Source organism: Lepidothrix coronata, unplaced genomic scaffold (genome assembly GCF_001604755.1).
Source record: "Lepidothrix coronata isolate B3197 unplaced genomic scaffold, Lepidothrix_coronata-1.0 Scaffold111, whole genome shotgun sequence".
NCBI classification, from domain to species: domain Eukaryota; kingdom Metazoa; phylum Chordata; class Aves; order Passeriformes; family Pipridae; genus Lepidothrix; species Lepidothrix coronata.
In genome coordinates, this window is record NW_016690291.1 from 1,875,184 (window position 1) to 1,901,057 (window position 25,874).

Consider the following 25,874-nt stretch of genomic DNA (forward strand, 5'->3'; position numbering starts at 1 on the left):
CAGAAGGGCTCAAATATAAAATCACAGAAGCTGGAGATGAAAGGACTTAGTCACTCAATTTGTTAAACCATTTGCTGTGTTATTTTGGCTCCCTGTAGTATACTGTCAAATACACTTCTGATCATCACTTGGACTTTTGATGTCATTTGGATTCTGAATTACTTTGGCTTCACATAGAAATGAATGGATTACACTCATTCATCCGTGGGTTATTCATCTGTTCTGTTCAAGAACACTTGTAAGACAAGGATTTTGCCAAAATTAAATAATTCAAGTATTTCCTGTTTTCTGAGAAACCCCTTCATTTCCAATTACAGGTGCAATTTTCTACATAAAATGAAAAACTTTTTCTTCTATTTAACGCACACAAGTATGATTTATGAGATGTTAGTCAGGTAAGACAAGCTTATTTTACACTTTATTTACTCGGGACGGAACACTGATGGGAGAAATAAATGAGATAGACAGGATGATCCATAGTGGGAGACACGACTTGCTTTATGTCACAACCAGAAAGGAGCTCTGGGCCTCTATCATTACAGACCATTGACCTCAGAAAAATGAAACACATGTTGGATTGGGCAATTGGAACAAGCCACACAGAAGGGCTGCTCATGCTGTCATCTGCGAGGAGAGGCTGGCTGGTTTTGAAGCATAAAACTGGCTCTAGGCTGAGCACCTGTCTGCCTCTTCTCTCTCAGAGCTGCCTACCATCCCAGTCACTTGTTGCGTCGCCCACAGCGCTTTTGTTTCCACTGGCTGGAAAACGATGCACCTGTAAGACTACAAGATGAGCATGATGGTTTGCCTTAGGTTAGAGGAGACAGCGCAGTGAATATGAATCACTTTTATTGTTTTTTTTCCGCCCCGAGCCAGCCGGGCTGGTAAGATGTCCTCTCCCGCTCGGCTGCCAGGCTCCGCAATACGCCTTTGCCCTGAAGTGACGCGGGCGCCGGTTCCGATGCTCGCGTTCCCCCCGCTCTGCGGAGCGGGGACGGGGTCTCACCGTCCTCACAGCCCCGGCTTGTCCCTTCCTCCCGGGAGCGGCTGGAAGGGGAGAGCCGGCCATCGCCCCCCGGCTGAGGCGGCCAGAGGGAGCACCCCCTGCCATCCCCCGGCTCAGGGGCCGGCGCCCCGCCGCGCGGCGGGCAGGGCGAGGCCGGGTCCCCTCGCCGCCGCCTGATGTAGCGCAGTTTCCCCGACCGCGGCACCGACGCTGCCCTTGCCGCGGCTCCCCAGGGCCAGGACTCGCAGGGACCGGGGACAAGGGGCTGCCGAGCGGATCAGGGCGGCGGCTCCTCCGGCCCCCGTTGGCGCAGGACACGGGCAGCCGCCACCCCCAGCACCGTGAGGGAAGGAGGGAGGGAGGGAGGGAGGGGCGCGGAGGGCGGCGCGTCCCGGCCGGTCCCCCCCTACCACCGCCGCCTCCTCCTCCTCCACCTGCTGCCGCTGCGCCAGTCGCCGGCTGGGGGGAGCCGCCCGCCCGCTCATCCCCGCGGGGCCCCTTTGTGCTGCTGCTGCTCCAGAGCTGCCTCAGCCAAGCGCCGGCTGCGTCACGGCCCCGGCGCTGCGGCCGCCCAGAGCCACCCGCGGAGGGAGAGCCGCCGCCTCGCCCCCCGCTCCGCCATCGCTGCGCGGGCCGCGGCGAACGACGCCCCCCGAGGAAGGGCCGGGAGCCGCGGCGGTGAGTGGCGGCCGCGCTGCCCCTGCCCCGGGGAGGGGAGGCCGGGAGAAAGGAGCGGGGAGCCCTCCGGCACGGCGCGGGCAGGGGAGGGGGCGCGGGGAGGGGGCTCCGGAGCTCTGCGCATCCCGCGGGCTGCGGGGCGATGCCGCACCGGGCCGCGCGGGCAGCATCGCTGACGTGCCGCGGATTTTGGGGTGCTTTTTTGTGTGCGTGATGGTGGGTTTTTTGCTTGTTTTGTTTATTTTTTTAATTTTTATTTTAACTTCGATAGTAGAAGCTTTGGCCATCGTTCGTACTTAGCAGAACGCTAAAGCCTAACCTAGTCACAGCGACGAAGGCGTATTTTTTTTTTTTTATTTTATTTTATTTTTTGGCTATAAGGTATTTCTGACCCGCTGGGGAAAGGTCTGGTTTGTGATACTTTGCATTTCTGTGCGTGTGTGTCCGTGTGTGCCAGCAGAAAATCCCTCTATCCTGGAAGAATGGTGAAACTGGGGAATAATTTCAGCGAGAAGAGCACAAAGCAGCCCCTTTTGGAGGATGGATTTGACACCATCCCCCTGATCACACCCCTGGATGTCAATCAGCTCCAGTTCCCACCTCCTGATAAGGTACAGTAGGCTTTAGTTTCCACCCTGGAGAATCACACCCAAATCACAGGCAAACAACAAAAGAATAGGTTATGTGTAACGAGCAGCTTAGAAACGGCGAGAAATTTGGGGTGCTTTAAAGCATGCTAATTCCCTCTGGGGGAAAAAAACCAGTTAAGCTCATGAAAATCCAGTAATAGTGATTTGCATTAAAACCCAGTGCAAAATGTTAGCAGTAAGCATATATAGATTTCAGTGTTGTGTATGAAACATATAGACATAAATGTAAGCTTCTCTATGCTGTATTGTCATAGCCCTTCCTATTCTGCATCTTTCTTTTTTTATTATTATTTGTAAGGTACTGTGTATTCTGTGTGAATGATGTGAATTTTCTCTGTCCAGAAAATGCCTCTCTGATGGGGGGATAAAGCCCTGCTTTATTTCTCTGCAGCATGGGGACGGGCAGACTGGCAACAGAGAGCTCTTCCATCTTCCTTCTGTGCTTCAGTAGGAAACTAATGCTAATCCCAGATAAGCTGAAATAGATGAGAATAGGCCATTGAGTTTTTTCCATGGCAATTTATTTGGTTCAAAAACCTCCAAATAGGTGATTCAGATCCTCTGTAGTTGGAAGGAGACAGTCCAATGAGTGCTTACAGGTTGGAAGAGAAGTGTGCTTCCTGCATTCCTTATTATATGGCTTAATTATTGAGGATTTAATTTTAAAGCTTTAGGAAGGTGATGCGATAGCCTATAAATATGTTTATTGTCCTCACAATAAAGAATACAGTAAGTGTTACTACATGTAAGGCACACAGTAGTAGGAAAACCTTTTCAGGTTTTTCAGGATCCTATTTTAATAGGATAGCTACTTATACATTTCTCACATGCCTCTGGCAAAAAAAGCTTTGTGGTCTTCATACAGTTTTTATTTTTGGCCTTCCACACATTCAATTCTACTTCTAGTTAAACTGATATTTACAGGATATACAGATTACATATAATACATATACATACAAACAAATATATTCATTCCTCAAAGCTCAAAAAGATTCAGATAATAGTATCTTAGGGTAAAGAATTTTAGCTTGTAAAATTTTCCTTGGTAGAGTGTTGCTTGTAGGCAATACAAATAAATTTTTGACCTCCATTTTATTTGCTATCAACACCATTCTGTGTTGTGTGTGGTGACCAGTTGGCAGGCATAAATGCAATAAGCCATAACAGCTGTTGGAGAGCCTGAGGGTCCATTTTATGCCCTCAGTAACATGGGTGTAAATCTTGTAACTGAGGACAAAATCGCACCCTAAGGCTTTAAAACAAGTTAAGTCTTACAGTGTCTGATACGCCTGCCAACTGGTGACTGGATATAACCGATTACCAGGGACCAGTGTCCAAAGGATTTCGTTATGTTGCTGCACTGCTAAGCAGAAGTCTGAACTAGGGATCTGTATGGTAATAGGTTTAACCTGAGCGGAGCCTCTGTAGAGAGCTCAGGAGGTTCTGTGCTGGCCCTATGGCTCCTGCTAGAATGGGGCAGAACTCCTACCTTTAATGGCATTTGCCTCGAATAAAAGCAAATGTCCAGCTAGGCTAAAAGCTGAAATAAGGGAATATTTGATTGGTTTTTTACTTTCCACTGTCTAATTGTATATTAGTTTTTCTTTCCTTTTGTAAACATGGGAAAAATTAAAGCCATGAATTTATTGGTCCTGCTGGTTTCCTTCTGTAAGTGGTTAGTCATGTCATGTCAGTGTCTCTGTAGTGGTACAGACTCAAAGGCAGGAGCAGAGCAGCTGATGTGAAAAGAAGAAAAAAGTATTAAGGAAAGATTGGCACACAGATCAAATTCTGAAGTATGCAGACACTCATGTATAACGAATAGGAGTACATACTTCATATATCTATGCTTATTATTCACTTACAAGGCTCCAGTATGGCAGTGAAGCATAACTTCTTGAAAAGTAGTGACTACAGCACTAAGGATTTGATGATTTTGACAGTTTCTAAATTAAAGGGGTGAAGTGATTTAAATTCATATTCAGATATGTTAAACAAAAGAAGGCATTACATAACCAAGCAGTTAGAACTGTACATTCTGTGTCAGCTGAATGTGATTTGAGTTGCCTGAGATTACACAACATAAAAGGGGGAGGAATGTAAGTAAAATGTTAAAAAGCATTTCAGAACTCATCAGGCAGTTTACTTTCATGGTGCTGTTGGACAGTTATAAAGTTAAAATAGGTAATAACTACTATCTTACTAAGTATAGCTGAAAATAGGTAAAGAAGTTTCTAAACCACTGTCCTGCACAAATACTTGTAATGCTGTCAAAGTGTCTAATAAGCTTTATGGTACTGACTCTAGTACAGTTACACATTCTAGGTACCATTCAAGGAAGTGAGAAGAGGGGAACTCAAAGCTTGTCATTTCAATGCCTGGCTACCTGTGAGTGTCATAATCTTAATTTCGGAGAGATGGAAAGAGACTATTTACAAGGGCATGTAGTGACAGGACAAGGGGGAATGGATTCAAACTGAGTGTAGGTCTAGTTTAGATATTAGGAAGAAGTTCCTTACTTTAAGGGTGGTGCAGCTCTGGAACAGGTTGCTCAGAGAAGCTCTGGATGCCCCATCCCTGGAAGTGTTCAAGGCCAGGCTGGAGGGAGCTCTGAGCAACCTGGTCTAGTGGAAGGTGTCCCTGCCCTTGGAATTAGATCATCTTTAAGGTCTCTTTCAACCCAGGCCATCCTATGATTCTGTGATAATGTATTTGCTATTAATACCACAGGCTGTGCTAAAGATAGAATTTGATTCTAAAAATCTAAGAGTAGGTATTTATTCCTTGGAACAACAGAGAAAATTGAAAAAATCGTAATAGCGCTGTCAGTATGATGAACTGCACCCTATCTCGAGAATGATACTTAGAAAAAGATCCTGAAAAATGCAGAAGACAAAAATGAGGCAAATAGGTTAGGTATGAGAAAATTTTGTACAATTAGAATGCCTAGGAGAATAGTAGAGATTAGACTGACGTAGTGAATATTTTGGGAATACAGGTAAGGTGCTAAATGGTGCAGCTTGGGGCAGTAGTTGATAGTAAGGGATAAACTAAAGTTGAAGAGCCTTGGGTGTTTGAAGCAATCTCATTAACACAAGGGTTTGTGTGCATCTTGCTGCTTACAGCTGATAAATCAGAAATTAGATGTTAAAAATAAGAGTGCCAAAGGCCATAGTCTATCACATAGTGAATAGCAATTAGATGGGTCATTTCATGTTTTTTGAACTCAAGATCCTGCCATCAAAGAACATGGCATCTTGCAGGATTTCTGTGGGGCCCTCTTCAGTAATCTTCTCCTGTTGGTCTCCAGTTTGAAATCTCATTAATGGGATTTCCTGAAGCAAGTGGAGGTGACTGTTTTCAGACTATACAAAGTGAGAAGGACCATGATTTAGATTTAACCTACGCTTGCCTAGTACAGGAGCACAGTATCACCACAGATGAAGAAACTGGAAGTTTGTGAAACTGTTGTATAACAAGTCTTCCTGTAGGTCCATCAAGATCACTTTGAGAGATAACTTTGTTAATGATTGATATGCCAGAAAAATAAATAATAATTTACAGCTTTCAAAGAAGAATTACACAAAGAGGGGGGAGGAATATTTTGCTAGATGTGCTTGTGGGTAAAAGAAGAGTTAAAGAATAATTAAGGTTTCTGTGGCTAGTTTCAGCTGACAGTTTTTTTTATTTTTTTCTTAAAGGTTGTGGTCAAAACAAAAACAGAATATGAACCTGATCGCAAGAAGGGAAAGTTCCGTACTCCTAAAATAGCTGAATTCACAATCAGCATCACTGAAGGGGTTTCAGAAAGATTTAAGGTAAGCAGTGCTGTCTGAAGATGTTAATAGCTCCGTTGCATTCACAGAATTGCTTAAAATCAGTTGCTGATTGTAGTCAGAACTGGCTGTAACAGAGTGCCTGTTGTGGGTATAGCTGGACATGAGAAAAATAAATTCAGTGTTATAATAGTTCAGTATTTAACAGTTAGAAACAAAATCAAATCTTGAAGCATTACTGCTTGTAATCCCTCTCCAGCAGATGAATTCAGAAGGCGTTTCTGTCAGTGTGTGGGTTTCAGAACATGGCTGGCCAGGGTGTCTGCGGGCTGCACACAGGTAGTGCTCATGGCATGGATGAAACTCCTGTTTGTGCTGAAGGACAAGAACCACAAGAACATTTATTTTCTTTTTGGCTTCTTGTTATCACTGTGGCCAAACCATTCTCTTAAAAGCACTGTCATAGTCCATTATGTATTTTTTATGGTTAAGCGTATGACTTGGCAGCTCAGGGGTATATACCAGAGCTCTTTGCTGTCAGTTTTCCTGGTCCAATTAAATCATAAAGCTTGGTGACGACTCTTACTGTCATATGGTAGTTCACCAAGAATCTGACTCAGATTTACTCTTTAGTGTCCCTATTGCTTCCTTCAGTAGTCCCGTAGGAAACCTGAGAGCTTAACTGGTTCAAGGATTGAATTTCCCCCTTCTCACTAGAGATGGGTTTTCCTGCTCTGTGTAAGTAAAGCAAAACAGGAAAGTTGGTACTTCAACTCATGCTTCCCTACTTGTTCTTTTAACAAAGGAAGACTGCAGCTTTTCAGTCCTTTTAATTGGCATCTTACCCAAGGATGCCAAAGCATTTTTAAACAGTAGGCAACCACACTCTTCCCTGTGCAAGTACAAATATATTTGGAAAGCCTAACATTTAGTATGAGGGAGAAATACAGAGCTTCAGTAGAGATGTGGATTCTCTTTATATTGCATGCTTCTGAACTCTGCATGATAGGAGATTTTAGGGCACACCAGAGATTCTGGTTTTGTTGTGCCTGAGCAGTGGTTCTAAAAGCTGCCCAGGCCCAAGCTGACCTTCAGAAGTGTATATACAGCTCTCAGTGAAATCAGAGCATGCTAAACAAACAAAGTGAAGGCTCAGGGAGGGATTAGAATATATTTGGAAAGTAACTTTGCAGAGTGTTGCCACGACAAATGTTTTAAGTGCCAGTTACCTGGTGGAGTCGTCAGCCACACAGTGAAGCATGTAGGTTCCCAGTAAGCTATAGGGGGAACCACCCTGGATAGCTAAGAAGAAATGATATGGGGTGTGGTAGGGTTTTACTAAGCAGGTAAGAAACTTATTTCTAGTTTTTTCTATTCCCTGATTTGGGGCAAGGATGTCCTGTCCCTCAGGGAAAATGCTACATTCTGACTGATATCCTCTCTTTGTCCTCCTGGCACCATAGTACCACTCAGTCCTTGAGAGTAATCCCCTTCCTGTCAGGCGAGGGTTGGGAAAATGCAATTAGACAGCTCAGAACAAGGGGAACTTACGTCTTTGTGTGTGTCCTGGTCACACTAAGGTGACTGGAAAATGCTTACTATGTTGTAGAAGAGAAAGGGGAGAAAGTTTGAGTACCCTACTAGGACTTTGGTTCCAAGCAGCTGAGCAGATGAATTTTGCACTTATGCTTTAGCTGTAGGGACTAAGGGGTTTCATTGCTTGAACATTAAGATATCTTAATCACATCTAAGTGGTTTGCACATCCCTACGTAGATCTGTTTTTTTCTGTCTTTGTTGGGAGAGCTGAGCAAATGAGACCTTACTGAACAACAAATAAATATCATGCTGTTATCATGCTGTTGGGTAGTCTTTTCTAATACATATAGCTGAACAGTTACAAGCCTGAGCATCTTTGCATTGCATTTTTATATACTTTTGGATGGCATACTTAAGTAAAATATCCTTTAGATACTACTTTATGATGATCGTTCTGGGATTAATCTCATACTACAGGGTTGCTAGGTTTTGCTGCTAGGTAACTACTGCATCAGAGGGAGGTTTCAGTAAGATTTGGTATCTCTTGGGAATTGCAGAGTGATTCACACTGTGGCTGTAAGTCTAGGCTTCTAAAGAAGAGTGTGGGGGTTGATCAATTAGGAAAATTGTGGTTCAGTTAATTGAAAACAACGTTCATGCAGAACATTCAGGTCCTAAAAACGTCCCTTAATCTCCATATAGCAAGTTTTAGAATTGAATTATGCTGCTTGAAACATTTTAAAGAGAACTGACTGGTTCTCCAGCAGGGATGACTGTCATATTCACCACTCCCAGTAGTAAATATTAGATGAATAATTTATGACATTTCATAAATATGTAGATGAAAAGTACCGATTGTGTGAGGTTTTCTCCTGGGTCCTTATTAATTGTGAATCATCATGTCAACTGCTGATGTTGATTCTGAGAGAGCAAAAAGATATTTGTCTGAAAATTAAATATTTGCTATAATTATGAAATGCATTATTTAACTGGTGAGATATTGACTTTGGCTCATGTTCATGAAAAGTTTCAGATGCTGTTTTAATGACTTCAATATTGTACATCACCGATGCACAAGCCTGCCACAAGACACAGCCCAAATGTTGTGCTAAAAATAAAGCAAGTCAGTCAGTCATATTTACAAATAATTCACATGTGTATTCTAGGATGTACTTCTTAAATAAGGACAAAGCAGATTGCAGTTTTGGGATTCAACAGTGCAGATCATCTAAAGCTGTTCTTCTTGAGAAGTTATACATTATAACAAATGAAGCAACTCCAGCATGTGCATATGTCATGTAGATGGTGTTTTAGCACCTGGGTGAATAATCAATTACAAAATGTATTTTCTGCATTCAGTCCACATTACCACAGTTATTACAACAGAGCTGAGAATGTTTACAAAGAAAACTGCAAGTATAATTTTCTTCTATGAAGCCACATTCTGAATTCAAATCAGAATATCTCAGAAGAATGTGAAGATTTCCTGATTATGGGAACCCTGTTGTCTTAATTTAGTTTTATGGCACTAACCAGACTAAGAAGGATGTAATTTGTCACTGAAGATTATTTGCCATTGAGACATAGAAGTCTTGCTTTTGTTCTTTGAAAGTGTAGGCTAATGTGGGGAGTTGGGTCTTCGCAACTGGAAAGCAACTTTGAACGAGGCAGATTTTTCCCTCCTGTAAATTGTCTGCTGTACAGAGTAACACAACAAGGCTGGAAATGTCATTGCAAAGGACCCTTGTGAATCAGGACACAGGAGGAAGCTATGACAGAAGAAAATTGATGGTGTGAGTTACCCAAGGCCAAACCTTTGCTTCCCCCATTGACAGAGCAGTGTTCTTACAACCTCCAGTTGGATTTTGTAGTGGGATGTTTGTTCTGGCACCCATTGAATTGGGCTACAGTTGACAGTTATGCACAAACACACCAATTTAAAAAAATGTCTATTGTAGCAATGCATGACATTTTTTTTCTGTCTTTGGGAAAATCTCAATAAAGAAGATTCAGAGGTATTTTGAAAGCAAACACTTATGTTTCCCTATAAACTTTAAGCCCTTAAATAAACCCAAGCTGTAGTATGCCTTCAGCCTTTTGGTTCTCTTGAAAGGCAGTTCAGTTCTTCAGACTTCATCTCTACATACATCTAACTGCAGAGCCAAAGCCTGAAGCTTATTTCTGTGGTAAGACCATATGGTGCAAGCCGTGTACTATCAAGTAGCAAGCAGTTGAAATATCTTCATGAGGTTATGGAAGAGGAATTCAGACTGCTGTCAAGATCAGTTCTCGCAGTTTTACCTGGTCATTTTAAGACTGCAAAAACGTATGCAACATATATCTAACTATTCAGGTTTTTTTTTCTATCTTAAAAGGGGCATCCTTCAAGCATATTTTTGCCTCAAGACTCTTGTATCTCTTCTTAGTAATGCCAACAATTATTATTGCTGTAAAAATAATCAAGAGACAAGGAAGATAGATCTCTCTTGCTGTATGATTACTTTGTGTTGAGTAGCTCTTTGCTCCAACATTAAAAGTCTGTTAGGTGTATGAGATGTCTCCTGTACAGGATATCACCTCCTTAAGTACATTGTGTGTCTGTCACTTTGGCTGGAAGAGTGACAGGTACTTACTTACTGTCAGTAGTTCTGTTTCTTCAGTGGAACTGCTCACAGGATTAAAGTTGTTCACAAGTATAAGTGTTTGGCAGGCTTTGAATTCTTCCTTTATTGCTTAAAATAAGAAAAATAAAGGAGGTTCTTTTTTCAATGTAAGTACTATTTTAAAACAATTGATGTAAAGGCACTGCATGGCAACTGTCACTTTTTTTTTTCTTAAATATTTGATACTCTCTGATATGGCATTGACAATCTTCCTGCTAAATTTTTGTTTGAAAGGAATTTCTCCTCTGCTACTGTCTCTATTCACAGTAAAGGAAAAAGCAGACAAATAACGTCACTTAGCTTCGGACTTAACTTTGACCACCTTAGAAATCATTTTATTGGAAGAGAACCAGTGATACTGACAAAGATGTTTTGGAACTCTCCAGATATATCACTTAAATAGCCTTTCCTCTTCTGTAGTAACCTTAAGCAGCCTTTATCCTGGCCTCAGTAATATCTTCTGGGTTTGTATGTGAAGGTAATAAGATTCTTATCTTGGTGCCACAGGGTTTCTTGAACTGCTTCCTCAGATCTCTGTAGTTAAGAAACTAATACAGGGTGCCATGTGATGGAAGATGATGGGAACATTGTCATGAACAGCTGAGTTAAGCCACAGTGATAGGAACTCAAGGCCACTGCCTTGTTAACTTGTTTTTGTCTAACAGTATGTCCCTCAGGTTTCATTAATCAACTCCCTTGCAGACTGGTCCTGTTTCCTTGCACTGTTGCTGTTAATAAGTGCTGATTTTTTAGCTTCTTTTCTGTTACTGTCCTCATGAATCTATCTGCCTTTCTTGCTGCTACTCCCAATCATCTCCAGGTAAACATCCGAGACAGTTCTCTCCTTCTCTGTGTCGTCTCTGTTTGGGAAGGACAGTCTTTTGATTTCTCCTGCTTTTTCTATACAAACTGCCCCAAAACTGTCATCCTCTTTGAGCATAAAGGTTTGATGGGAATGTTCTAGTGAAGAAGTTGAGTTTAATAGATGGCTACCAGTCATAAAGCTAAACATGACATGTGATGTTAGAAATACACTTCTTGAAACGAGGCACCTGATTGTCTTGTATATGTATATATATTCCCATGGAAAGTATGGGACATTGTACCAAGTTATTCTGTGTAATTTGCATTGCTCTGTAAATGAATACGAGTCAAATGTTGCATGTATAGAGGTAAAGGTTCTCTTTTTTTCTTTTATGTTGCCATTTCCTGCAAATTGAACTTTTTTAATCCTTGAGTGCATTGTTTCAGACACATTTTTCATGTAAACTTCCAGAGGCAGGCTGAAGTAATAGCAAACAAGGACATAGTTTTTGAAAAGCAGTGATAAGTGGAGAGCTGATTTTGGTGTTCTCCAGTGTGCTGGTAGAGGGCATTGTGCAGCTGGAGATGCAGGATTTCAGGGGAGAGAGGTGAAATGGAGGTCACAGCCATTTGCAGGGAAGTCAATGCAGTGTTTTACAAATTTTTGTCTGTGGGATGCAGCCAGACGCAATCTATTGTAATTACAGTCTGTCTGCCTAAAATTCTCTTGTAGTTTAAATTCAATAGCAATAATCTTAATTTCCTGTCCTAAGTGGTTGTACAGAGTTGCTGTATTTCACCCCTGAGGTCTTTGCATTTAGCTGGTGAGCAAAGCATAAATTGGTTGTAAATCACTTCATATGAAAGGTGCTCTGTGTCTGTATGTCTTCACTCTTCTCGTTCAGTCATCAAGTCTGTACCTCACACTTTACAGACAGATCAGAAATGAAAGTTGTTTTGCCAGGAGGCTGAGTTGAAATAGATAATGCAGAGATGAGATGTGACCAAGTGCAGTGATTGAGCAGTGAATATTACTGCATATCTTGTTAGTTCCACGTTAGTTCCAGCTCTCATAATAACAGGAATGCTTCTATGTGGGTTTGTGTGCTGATGGAAGGAAAAGCATGAAGGAAGGCATGGTGCAAAGCAGCACAGTGTGAGTGGGTTAATGGAAGAATTTCAGACAAGAGGAGGAGGCATTAGAAAGGTGAAGGCAGAGGAGAAATGGATGGTACCCAGACTTTAGTGGGACAGTGGAACTCAGGCAAAATGGATGGAGCTGAGAGGAGCAAAAGGAGTAGACTTTTGCATGCCTTGAAACATGATTTGTAATTTATTCAGAAAGGGACAGGAGCCAGGAAAGGATGTGAAGATAAGCAGGCACTGTTGGTGCAATTGATTAATTTTGCTGTAATATTGCAGCTTGATTAAAAAGGGAGTCCAATAAACAGTAGTGGAGTAAGGAAGAAGGAGACTGCAGTAGCCAGGCAGAGAAGAATACAGCTTGCAGTGTTTCACAGCTGAGGTAAAGTAGGATGGACTGATAGGGAAGACCTAGCAGATCTTATGGTAAAGGCCTTATCACAACCTGCTTACATGTTAGTGTAGTTGTCAGATATGGTGAGTCTCACTTGTTCAGCTAACCACTTACAGAGTCTGAAGACAGGTTTTTTTGCTGTGGGTATGCTTAGTTCATTCATTAGTCATCTCTCATTTCGATTACTGTAATGGCTTCTGGCTAGACGTTGTCCTTCTTCTGCTCTTCACTTTCAATCTATTTAGAAATCTGCCACATAGATAGTATCTTGTCATCTTCTCTGTTCACTTCGTTTTGCTGCCAGATCCCCTTAAAACTAACTTTAAACGTCACACTCAAGATGAAAGCAAAGCCACACTTAGAATTCCTAGTTAAAAGAAATGGTTGTTTGTCCTATCTTGTAGTTATTTCATGAAAAGTATTTTAAAAGCCCATCACTCTTGCAGTGTGACAGTCACCTTGGAGTTCTGCAGGATCTGCATGGCAGTGAATGCTCATAGTAATTCACAAGACTTCTGCTCCCACTGTGTGTGGTCCTGCACTGCCAGCTGGGTACTACAAAGAGAGAAGAGATTCAAGATTTCCTTCCAGAAGAATGGGAGTGGTGCTTGTGCATGTATTGCATCTGCTCCTGCCTTGAACAGAGGAAGAGGGCAAGTTGCTGTTAGTGTGTTGGTAGGAAGACAGGAATAACTTTAGGTTACAGCGGGTATGCAAAGTTGCTGTGGAAGAAAGCAATAAAATGGCAGCTTTGGTGTTGGTGTTGGTTGTGGTCTGAAGAGCAGATTGTTGCCTTCTCTTTTTCCAGGCTTTTATTTCTGAAAGGCATCCAGTAGGAGAGGGCTCAGAAGGTGAAGCAGAGAGGTTAGGCTACACTATGTTACTGGCTGGGGAGAGAAGCTGACTGCAGTGAACATGGGGATCTGACAATTGTGGACCATCAGTGTGGGTTATTTTGAGAGTGAAGAAAAATGGCTATTAGAAGAAAGAGGACTGTCAGTTTATAAGGGAGAAGTAGATCAGATTAACAGGTGATTGTGATCACCTTGCAAAGAAATCCATCACTGGATTCCATCACTGGATTTGCATCTGCGACTGTCCTTAAATAGAAGTTACTCGTATCCTGAAGGATGGTAAGAGACGGGAGATTCTCTCCTAATAGGAAGGAGACAAGAGCTTACTTGATTAGGGATTTGCAAATGCAGTGTGATTGCAAATCATTGAAGATAATGAGAGTAAAAATTTACATGTTAATACCAAAATTAGTAACATCAGGAAATACAGTAAGTGAGAGAAAATTTTGAACCAGGAGCCCTGAAAGCTGTTCCCGGGGGCTTACTGGGTGGCAGTGGAAGAACTTGTACGAGCTGTGGAACTCACAGCTCCATGTCAGTCACTTGAAAACAGGTCTCAGCAAATACCTGAGGTTGTGGCTCTGCAACTTGCCAGGCTCCAGCAATCTACACAGCACTGGGCTTTTGTCCTCTTTTCAAAAAACAGTTACTTTCCAGAACAATTTTTGAGCTTTGAACAGAGTGATATTGCAGTGATTGTGGAAATACAGTCTTTTTTTTTTGTCTAATACCTATCCTCAGTTACAAAATAGCTTGTTAGTATGTTGTCTTGGTATGTTCCTGAGACCTCATCTGTATGTTAGAATAGTTACAACTGGGAAATGCTGTTATAATTCTACTACTGCCTGCTAGTAGAATGGCCAGGAAATAGGGTTAAAATGCTTTAAGATTTGAGAATATTTTTCAAAACTTTTTAAAACTGTTTGCTCCTATCTGTGGCAGAGACAAATGTGAGCTGAATTGGTCTGTGCCATAGCAATTGTTCTGCTTGATGTCCATGTCCTGTGTCACAGGCCTGTGCTCCTAAAGGGAGCAGTCTTTGTTGAAGGCTGCGTGGAGTATGTCTTGTGGAGCATGGGAAGCCTCAGCAAAAATCCCATCTGGCTTTTAGTTTTTCCATCCTAGCTCTCTAGTCTCTCTTTTTCCCTTTCTTCTCTAAGGTAAAGAGCAGCCACTGTCAGAGCAAAAGGAACATTCTAACATGTGCTTGGAGTCAGTGGGAAGTGAATGACCCAAACCTGCAAATTGGACTGGGCCCTGTGTGTATTGTAGATCTGCAGGGCTGGGTGAGGAGTGCTCTGTGTTTTCTGGTTCCTCATCTGCCCATGCTGCCCAGCAGCTGCTGGAGCTCAGCAGAGGAAGGCCTTGGGCCCATGGCCCTGCAGACAGAGCAGGCTGTGGACCGGCACTGGGGCCCAGGCATGGTGAGGCCCATGGGGCAGGAGGACCTAGGGCATCTGTGTACAGGTATGGGGTACCAGCAGGGCATTAAGGAGGTGGGACAAGGAGCCCCAAGTGGGAACTGCAGGCTTAGGGGAGAAGGGTCAATTTTTCTAGAGCCTGGAGTGCAAGGTAAATTTGGAGGGAGGGAACAGAGAATAAGGCTCATTACAGTTGTGGGGAGGGGAAAGCCCTGGAGGGTGGAATGCAAGGTTTGGGCCAGGCCAAAGTGTGAAGGGTACATGTACATGCACTTGTACATGTGTGTGGGTGGGATAGCTGAGGAAGCACAGGAAGAACACAACCATAGAAGAATAAAGGGAGAAGCCTGATTATAAACATATCTGAAGGGTTGAGCTAAGGCATCGCTTGGCCAGAAATGGGGGCGTGTCTGTGTTATGTTGTTCGTTATTAAACAGAGAATAACCAGGAAGGAAAGTGAAAATGTACTTTAGCTCTTGGATTTGTGCAGGATATTCTGAGACATGAAACATGTAAGCAGAAAACATGAGGTTGGCAAGACAGAGTGATCTATCCATGTTAACTTTTGTGTTTGCAAATGAGCAATAAACTCGGAGAAAGACAAATTAGATACGAAAATTCACGTCAATGTGAAGTTTTCAGAGGCTGATTATGATTGAATTATTTTTCTTTTTTAATCCAGTGACTGTCGAGAAACTGAACATTTAATTGGAAAGGTGCTTTGCTCCATGTCTCATTTCTAACGGCATTGTTACATTAATGTCTACATTTCTTCTGCTAAATTGCTTTTTGATGTGCAGTTCTCCCTGCCTCTAGTCCAGCCTTCCTTTTATGCTTATTTTCTGTCTATCAAAAATCCTTAAAAAATCCTTGGCTTCAGCAACACACAATACTTCCCAGCCTTGTTTCAGCCAGGAAATTTAGTACTCGCTGTTGTCTGCCCATGATGAAGTTTGCTTCCACAGCATAAGTCCCTAAAGTTCATTGCAGTCCTGTAGTGTCCTAATCTCACTGGCACACACAGTTTGCAGCGTTGCAAAGTCTGTTAGTTCAGGGATTTATCATTTTTAAAGGGACTTGTTTTTACCAAGAGGCAAAGCTACAATTTTTTGTTGTTGTTGCTTTCTCAAGTATCAGATTAGTCTTGTTTCAATTAATTGAACCTGACATGCCTAAATTCTTTTTTTAGGAGGTGTATATAGCTGGCTTATGCAACTTCCTTTAAAATTTAGATTATTTTATATTTTGGTTTAAGAAATTAATCTTGTTTGTTTCTGTTTATTATTGTTTCTTATGCTGTAGCACATGCTGGCTTACTTTCTAACTTGCCCAAAAGGAAATTAATCTCAACGACTCTTACTGCGTAATCTCCTTGGGGTACTAGTTAGTCTATCAGTAGTTGTTTTAGAATAATACTACACATCTGGGATACTGTCCCAGGTAATGAATGCTATTTGCTCAGCTCACACTTTCCACAAAAATGGGTCTGAATTAGAGAGCTTTGCAGTGTAACTACTAGGCCAGATTTGTGCTTTCTCTTGTCAGCGGGTGATGTAATTCTGAAGGTAGTTCTCTCTCCCGTCACACCTGAAAGGCTGCCGGTCTCCAGCTGCTCAGTTTGTCTGGGAAAGGTGAGCTTGATACTGACACTGAGTTCAGATTTTAAGTGTGTCTTGGATTTTGCTCCAGTGCAAATTCAGGACCAGAGAGCTACTGAAGGATATGGTGAAAAGCCAGTGCCATGTAAGGGAGTCTGTAGTGGCTTCTCTGTGGGCACTGAGAAAAGAGGTGCAACAGAGCTCCTCCAGGCTCGCCCTGTGGTGAACATGGTGTATTCCCTTACGGATTTGGCAGTGAATTACTCCTGTACAGTCTCTGTGTGATGAAGTAGTACTGTTTCAACTTAGAAATCAAGGAGCATTGAGCAACCAAGCATGCAGACTACTGGTGTAACTATCCATACATTCAGAGCAGGCACAACAAACTGATCTTACCAAGAGACTGCAGACATTACTTTCTCCATGCCCTGAAAGAGTCACCTTTGTATTATCTGGATGACACCTGTGCTAACTTACTGTCACCTGACTCCATTCTTGGACAGGCCCAGGGAAAACAAACATGTCTATCAGCTGACATAAACTAGACTTATGCTTACATCATCCAAATACTGGAAAAACAGCAGACCCAAGCTACCTTGTTGTGTCCTTCTGGCCTCATGTGTGTCCTAAACAGAAATGCAATCAAAAAAAGCAGTCCAGAGGCAGTGGGCCACTGACCAGATGATCTGCTTTCTTCTCTGAGAAGAGGGAGGTAGAAGCACTTACGTGCTGCTTCCCTGTTCTCCCTCCGTAATTCAGCAGCTTGTTTTATCCTTTGCTTGATTTTACTGTAAAGTGCATTCATAGCTGGCTGCTGCTGCCTGCAGTAACAAGGAGCAGTATAATAAGCAGTGCATTGCTAACATAAGCATGTTTTATTTTTCTTTACAGGTAACTGTGCTGGTCCTTTTTGCCCTTGCGTTCTTAACGTGTGTTGTATTTCTGGTAGTCTACAAGGTTTACAAGTATGATCACACCTGTCCGGAAGGATTTGTTTTCAAGGTAAATTGCACACCCGTTCTAGAGACACAGGAGAGTATGTAATATTCCGTGTTGTTCTATGCATAACCTTGATTAAGTCATGCTGTACTGCACAGAATTTTGTGATTCTTCTCATAGGTTAGTGTGCTTCCTGCTACGTTTTTCTTATTATCTGAGGTTGTACTATTGCACAATATTAAAAATGTTTTTATTTTGCTAATGCTTTAAACATTGAAAATATAGCAAAAATCCAAACACTGGTGTCCTTCAGACTTCATCTGCAGTTGTCCAGACAAAGCCCTCATTTAAGGGTCATATGGCTTAATGTTGAATGGTCTTTCAAAATAAAAGAATGATAAAACCTGGAGAAAAAAAATTCTGGAATATGTGTCAGAGAAACAGTAGAGTGATGTTCTCATTAAGAGTAGTAGAGTTACATGAGGGTTATTTTTGTAGGAAGAACTTCTTGTTCTAGAACAGTGACCTCCGAGCCCTACTGCCACAAGCCAAAAGTGATGCCAAAAAAGGGAAAATACATTTATTGGAAAAAAATACTGGTTCTAACCAAAAGAGAGGCTGGGCTGACTTCATTTATGTGAGGTGGTAGTGCTGGCTCCTCAGTTATGACCTGGGCTGAAAGTCAGAAAAGTAACATTGATTTCTGTTGTAAATTTAGCAGGGTTGAACTTGGCTGTAATTAGATAAGAAAAGTAGCAGTGAGGATGGCAGTCTTCCCTCTAATTTTCTAAAAATATTTAGTCACATAATGAATCAAATGAGTACCCAGTATGAACTTCAAAAGGAACTACTTGACAATTCAGGATTTCTATCTGTCACTGCAGGCACATAAATATCTTACAAGAATCCAGTCCAAAATTATAATCAGTGATGCCCTGTTGGATTAATTTAGCTTCAAGCATTCAGTTGGTTACTACTTTCCCAGCAAAAGATACTGTGGTTAGAATACTTGGCTGTAACTCAGGAGATCAGCTTTCAGTTCTGCTGTTGGTTTTTTGTGTTGTCTTAGACAAGCACTGAAACCCTTCTGCGCTCGTGTCTCGTGGGACAATAGCCCAGTAGCCCTTTTTCCCCCCCTAAGCTTTCTCTTGGCATAGAGGAATTTGGAATATGGACTATATGTTCCTACCAAACTTGTCTTCATGTGACCGTCACTTGACAGGAACAGCCAGTTATGTGCTCCTATGTAAGTCTAGCAACAGTCTCCTGCTTCTGCTTCCTTTCGCACCTTGTTGTCCTCTCCTTTGAGTTGCAGCCTTCTGGCTTCTTTTGGCTTTTCTTGCTAGTGCCACAAATATTTAAGGCAAGAACAGTTTCTTAGCTACATTTTAGTTGCACTGAGTCTGGTTGTGTTTCTTTCCTTAGGGTCCTGTGTTTGGGACAGAAGTTAGGCAGAATGTCCCATAGCTTGTGCCCTTTTAAGGTGCAGCACATATACAGGGCTGTGTTATGGTTACTCTCCTGGTGTTTTTTTGGAGGCTGCTTAGAGCTGCTTGATCGCATAATGCCAGAAGGCACGGCATCTTCAGTAATGTAACTCTAAAAAAGAGTTTTACAGGATAAACATGTTGGCAAATGACACAAGGCCTGAAACTACCAATGTTGAGATGAATTTTTGTTTGCCTGTGCATCTGTTTTGGGGAGAGTCCGTGATATGTTATGGCATAGCTTGGCACACATGTCCTAGGAGACATGAAATCTGTCACCTTGTGAGCAGTGTGTCAGTGGACTGGCTTCATCCTTAGGTAGACTCAAGAACATTTCTTGGCCTGGATGTCCCCAGGTTTCAGATGCTGATATGATTTCCTGGTTAAGGGCAAAGGTGTCCCTGCCTCAGGAAGCCTAGTTCTGTAGGAATCTCTACATAAAGGCTGAGCTATTGCAGCTGAGTCAGACTCGCTCTTCTCTGCTTTGATGCTCTCATACATGGAGCAGTTCCAAACATTTCTGCTGTCCTACGCCTCCAGGAGTTGAGGGTGTATTTTAAAAGGTGCTCATCTTCCTTTGTGCAGCAGTTTTAACCTGCTCCAGCCTTATTTCTGTGCTTGCTTAAGCTGAGACAGCCCTAGTACTGCTGCTATGCTGATTGCTCCTCTGAGAACTCTTCACTGCCTGTTGGTGAGACTCAAAACTTGAGTGCACTTACATCCTGGAGGAGTTTCTCCAGGACTTCAATATGCTCTGTACCATATTTGTTCCCCTTCAGCTTTTTTTGCCAAAGCACCTGCATTCTGTCAGACTTGTGGACAGTACCACAAAGTCATTTCAGTGCACTGGAGACCACAGCATCATCTGTGTAATTGGGAATTACTGACCCAGCAAAGTTAACGTGACAGAAGATACTATTTATAAGAGAATACCACTGGGGTCTTCATGTCAAAGGAACAAAAGGAGTCATCTTAATTCAGCCAGATATAGACTGGCAACCAGGGTTTTCTCTGGCATCAAAGGCCATAACCCATAACTAATTTCCAAAATTGAAGGGCTGTAAAAGAAAGAGACTGACTGTGGAGCATCTCACTTTCTCCTCATGGCCTTCTTACTTCTCTCACCTGGGAACCATGGAAACAAACAAAAAGGATAGAGAGAAATGTTCTGCACAGCTGAAAGTCTTAGGCAAGTGCCAGGATAACAATTGGCAGCAGTTCCCATAGCTCAGTCACTGGGTGCTGCATGGCTTGCCTTGATTGGGAACTAAGCAAAGGGGCTGCTCCTGGGCAGAACACAAGGGGCAGTGAGTAAAAGGAGAGATTTTCCCATCTTTTCTAGAAGAGCAAAATCCTGAGAGCAAAAATGCAGTCAAGATAGAAACTGCTGTGTGTTTCTTTAGGCTCTTCTGTCAGATGTTGTGCATGTTTATGACTACGAAAAAAAACCAAAACAAAAACCATTACTGAGTCATTTTTGCCTGTTACAAAGCAAATTGCTTCTAAAGGCAACGAAGGATTCTGTGGCATTTTTAAGACTGTCAATCTTGGCTTGTCTTCAGCTCTAATAATTATATTTGCTTGAAATTCCTTGGCAGATTTCATTAGCTCAATGGGTTGTGTTCCTTCTCCCATTTTAAATATTTAGAGTTGTGACTACATCCCATGACTGGGTGAAATAATCACTACAAATATGTCTGTATCTGTATACTTATTAGCCATTTATCACATCAGCATTAGTGTCAGTTATCCCAGATAAAGCACGGATAATACTTCCAGAAGATGGCATGTTGATGTAATTCAACATGTGTATCAAATAGCTCTATTCCAGATTCCTGGATTAAGGTTTTATAAATCTAGGTCCCAGTCTTGCAGCTGAAAACCTCTGCTGATTTAAACAGTGCTGAGTGGGCACAGGTGCTGCTCAGCTGGGGTTAAATCCCTTCTGCTTTGTTGTGCTACTTCAACAAAACGGAGAGGGAAGATTTGCCCCAGCTGCTGCCTTGACAGAAGATAACAAATAAGGGGAACCTGGGTGGATGTGGTAACTTTGGGCACTGTCAAGTCTGACACACTTCAAGGCTTCTGTCACACCTGCAGGTTCAAGCCTGTGAGGTGTTGTCTCTGTGGGAGGGCTGTTAGTTTTGTGACAGTGAGGCTTCTTTGAGCCATCAAATGTGCCATGTGATTGAATTCCCCAGGGGCAGGCAGCTTCATAAGACTACCCATGGGCCTGTTGTTTTGGCAGGTCTCCGTTTTTATTTTCCTACCTTTTGATGCCTTTTTATCACACTAACGTTTTTAGGATGCAAAATTTGTATTAAGCCAAGACTGTCTGCTGGATCTTCCTCCTTTTTGTGCTGTATGATTTTAACCAGTTGAAACTGTTGTTACTGGTGCTTATTTATGCTACTTCTCTTTTTCTTTTTGTCGGCAAGGACAAAAGTGAACTTAGAAGTAAATGTGGACACAGTTGAGGTAGCATCTGGTCCTAAAACCCATGGAATTTTTGCACGTATTTTTATGCTGAGAAATTGGCAGTATTAAATTTTCTTTGCTGAGCTGTAGGAGAACAGTAGCAGTTCAAAGTTGCTGTGCCATAATACTATAAATTTTAGTCCTCTGGTGCTGGAAGCAGGAAGACTGAACAGCCTATTTCTTTTTAAAAGAGCCAGAGTAGAAATGATTAAACTTATTTTTCTGAAGCTGCAGCTACTCATAGCTTACAGAGTCAATTCACTTGCTCAAGTGACTGTCCTAACATGCTGAGGTATCAAGCAAGACTGCCTGGTCTAGCTGGTGTGGAAAGAGGACCTGCAGAGAGACCCCATGACCTTATGGGGCAAAACTTAGGGGTCACAGTATATGTCCAAGTTGTTTTTTCCTTCAGTGCAACCAGCTTCTCTGTAGGCTCTTAATCACTGGAACAGTTGCTAGATAAGACCTGTGACAAATGCACTGCACAGGCACACTCACTTTGGGTTTTAAGATGACAGCAAAATTTGGATTCCACTTAGTATTTAACCCTCTAAATCACCTTTTTCACTCTCCAAAGCTCTAAGTATCTAGCAGGTTCTATGTAGTGCTCTTGCACTCCTGGGAAATGAAATAATGTAGTCCCACAGTTACAGAGAGCTTTTTAAAAGCGTGCTGTTGGCTACATCTTTCTGACGAAGAGTGAAGTATTTTCTGTGTGTGTACACACTTGTGCATATGCTTGGCCACCCGCAATGTTTTCCTGTATGTCTTAGTTACTGGGCTGTAAAACTGTTCATACGCTGGCACCAATATATCTGTATTAATTTCCATCCCTTGGTCTGCAAACACCATAGTAAATTGCCTGAAGTTAATCTAATGGTAGGATACAGACAGCTGTAGTTGCAAACCAACCAGTTGGAAGTAAGTGGGCAAGAAAAAACAGCAAAATATGGCTGGAACTAGAGACTGAAAACTTTAAAAAATAATTTTAGGCAAGCATGTTACGTTAATTATGCTGGCATATAAACCCAGATTGGTCTTTCTGGCAAATGCATGAATAGTTTAAGGAGTGCAGGGAAGAACATTTTGAACACAGTAGGACAACACTGTAGTTAATTGCTGTATATTGCATCTTGACTCACAGAATGTGACTGTTGGCTTAGACTAAAAGTAAAAGGAGAAAAAAACCCTAATCTGCTGCTGGTGTGTGTGGGGCTGTATCTGTAATCTAAGAGACGGATTTTCATTTCAGAATAATCAGTGCATTCCAGCTGGGTTGGAAAACTACTACTCTGAACAAGACTCCAGCGCTCGAGGGAAATTTTACACAGTCATAAACCACTACAACCTGGCCAAACAAACCATCACGCGCTCCGTGTCCCCGTGGATGACAGTACTGTCAGAAGAGAAACTGTCTGAACAGGAGACTGAAGCTGCTGAGAAATCAGCTTAGTATGATAAGCGAATTATTAAAAATATGTAATTTGAAGGTAACTAAGGGACTTCAAGGAACTTTTCACTGAATATAATTATGAATAATTTAGAGGTTACTCATGTTTATGGTGCAATTGCTTCTGTTTGCTGATACTGCTTTGCAAAAAAAAAAAAAAAACCAAAACAAAAACTTGCTGCAGAACATTCATGGGCATAACCCCAGGTGCATATCAGCATTGCTGTAGAGCTTTGACACCATTTTCAATGTTAAAAAAAAATCCAATGCTAAGATATGTTCTTGCAGTTTATTGGATACTGATAGATTTCATCACTGGATTTTCAGGGCTTGGACCTTAGATAAATGATGTGTTCTGTTGTCTGAACAGATACTTAATTTGTTAAGTTTTTTAATTCTCTTTGTCATTTTGCAAACTGAAACACCCCAGCCATAACTAGAGTGATCTCTTGTTTAGCTGAAAGCTGTCAGTAATATTTAGTTTGGGCTCAAGCAAGAACAGTAGTCAGCACTGATGTCGGGGGCGTAATGTAATGACTTGTATGGAGAAAGAAACTGTCAGGTCGCATTTTTCCTTATGTTTCCTTTACTGTTGTTTATTTGTAAGTGATAATGAAGTTCTCTGCAACAAGGCATGCTCAATGTTTTCTTATTGCTGTCAACAGGATTTAACTGCATTTCCACTGTGGCTTTAGCATCTTGGTTAAGGATGTGCACTGAAACACAAACTAGATAGACATTATGGAAAAACACCGACAGTTTTAGTGGTGGGTGTCGAGGATAGTGTAAAAACTATACAGTTCAGGATGTTCTAATGAGAAATGACATCTTTTGATGATCTTTTGATCATACTTTAAGAGTACATGTAGTCTACTATGTCATTTGTTGGTTACAACTGAGGGAGTAATATGTCTAAATTTTCTCCTGTATTACATTCACATTTTCCCTTCTTATTAATTAGAAAGAGCTTTCTGTTTATGTATGGTTTGCAGTTTGATACTTTTTAAAACACAGAGCATCACAAGTGAAACAGTAGCGTATTAGATACCACAACTGGCTGTTTTGAAGCTACATGTGAAACAGAGTGAGGAGTAGAACTGTTTGTGTATGGCTTGGGAGGGGAAAAGACGTAGAAGAACATAGTATTGTGGATGCACGTTAAAGTTCCATTGTAATTACAAACTTACCTATTCTTTGTGTGAAATCATGTTTTCATTTTTATTATAAATCTTAAATATACATTACAAAAGGACATTATTAATTTAACATACAAAACAAGTGTGTGAAGCATCTAGGCAAGCAAGTCACCTTTTTGTTCATGTTACTTGAATGGGACAAGGGGTAGTGGACATGTCAAAAGTTCCTTTTTTTTTTGTTTTGGTAGAGTCTATTACAAGATTGAAAGGGAAGCATCAGTATGGGCTGTTTCTCAAGATCAGTAGTAGAACAAACATGTTCAGCTCTACTTCTGTTTCTCTCCAGCAAAATTGCTTTATCAATGCCTTTCATTCCAATACAGTAAAAATAACCATTATGACTCAATGCTCAAGGCTTGATAACGAAATGTGCATCACACAAGGCAGCTGTAAAAGGCTGTTAATATATTAAGTCATCATGGTATGTGGAATGCATCAAAAGCAATAAATTATGTGCCAGTTTTTTTCTTTGCATTTAAAAATATCAAGCTTGTGTTAAGATCTTCAACACATACCATGTTTGCAATTTTTAACAGGCATCTGCTTTATTGAATGTAATTAATTCACATGTAACTTTTGACATTTTCACTCTGTGCAGAGTAAAGAATAAGAGCGATGCTGCTTGTTGCATATAATGTATAGAAATATACATTTCAGAAGAGATATGAAACCACACACATTTCATCCCAACGTATTTACAGAGGACATTCAGATTTTACAGGATGGAAAGATCTGTTCCCCAAGACTGTCCTACATAGAAATGATTCATGATACATCTCCTCCCCTTAAATTTAGGACAATAAAAATTTTAATGCACAAGTAAATACTGATGAGAAACAACTTCTTTTTCTCCTCGTAACAACAAACAATAAAAATTAGTAAGCCTTACAATCTAGGAGAAGCAGATTGCTTATGCTTCTTGAAGTCAAAACCAGTTTTCCTCTGATTTAATAGGAGGGAGTTTATTGATTCTTATCTACAGTTGGTTTTGAGGTATTTTTTTTTTTAGTTAACAAACTGCTCCCAGTTTTAGTACTTGGACTTTAATACTGTCCATCCTTCGGCTTTGTTCCAGCATCCCAGAACATCTGTTTCACTGCACAATCTGTCTATGTTGTATTCTCTCTTTTCACCTAGAAGTAAAGCTCTTTAGTTGACTCCTTATCATTATTGCTACTAAAAAATCAAGCTGATTTCTCAGTCAAGTAGTTTCAAAGGATTAGAAGTAGAGGTCATAGATGTGCAAAGTGATCGCTGTGTACTGAAGTGGTAAATAAACACCTGAGACAGTGTAGATACTTTTGCACAGTAACACTTCTCTCTCGCTCTGGGGTGGGAGCTGGACTTTCAACATCACAAGTGGGTGGCTGTGACAAAACCAGTATTGTTATTTTTTCTTCCATTAGCTCTGCTCCAGCTTGTAGCTTTCTTCCCAGCCCTTTTAAAGAGTGTTCTCTGAAGGATTAAGCGTGGTTTTATATTTGACAAACGGATTTAAAATGAAGGCTATCAGTTCCCTCTGCACTAATGGATATATGCACACACTTATTTATTGGAAAATATGTCCATCACAGAGGTATGAAAAAAATGCATAAAATATGTAGGTATGCCATATACCCAACTCCATTGAAAAAAAAGTCAAAAGTTTTACAAACAAAGCACGTAGACAATAGTATGTTTAATTAATTATCATACCAGTCCAGGAAAAGCAAGGAAAATGAACACATCACAAGGAAGAATAGGATCCACACTCTAAATCCAGCATTGTTTTTGATGGCCTGTGAGGAAAAGGTTATCCC

General features: G+C 41.4%; 2 protein-coding genes across 2 annotated transcripts in view; one reads left to right on the plus strand and one right to left on the minus strand.

Moving 5' to 3' along the window:
* Window positions 1–1,558: 1,558 nt before the first annotated feature.
* On the plus strand, window positions 1,559–24,079 carry LOC108502049 (neuron-specific protein family member 1). The gene is made up of 5 exons (XM_017824507.1): window positions 1,559–1,684; window positions 2,145–2,295; window positions 6,036–6,152; window positions 17,417–17,527; window positions 22,682–24,079. The coding sequence occupies exons 2-5, from the start codon at window positions 2,167–2,169 to the stop codon at window positions 22,880–22,882; spliced, it is 558 nt and encodes a 185-aa protein (XP_017679996.1). The 5' UTR covers window positions 1,559–1,684; window positions 2,145–2,166; the 3' UTR covers window positions 22,883–24,079.
* Window positions 24,080–25,607: 1,528 nt separating this feature from the next.
* STX18 (syntaxin 18) overlaps window positions 25,608–25,874 on the minus strand; it is a 60,955-nt gene continuing 60,688 nt past the window's right edge. The window contains exon 11 of the mRNA XM_017824506.1: window positions 25,608–25,853. Within this exon, the coding sequence (XP_017679995.1) occupies window positions 25,758–25,853 (96 nt within the window). The 3' untranslated portion in view covers window positions 25,608–25,757. The remainder of the gene's footprint in view (window positions 25,854–25,874) is intronic.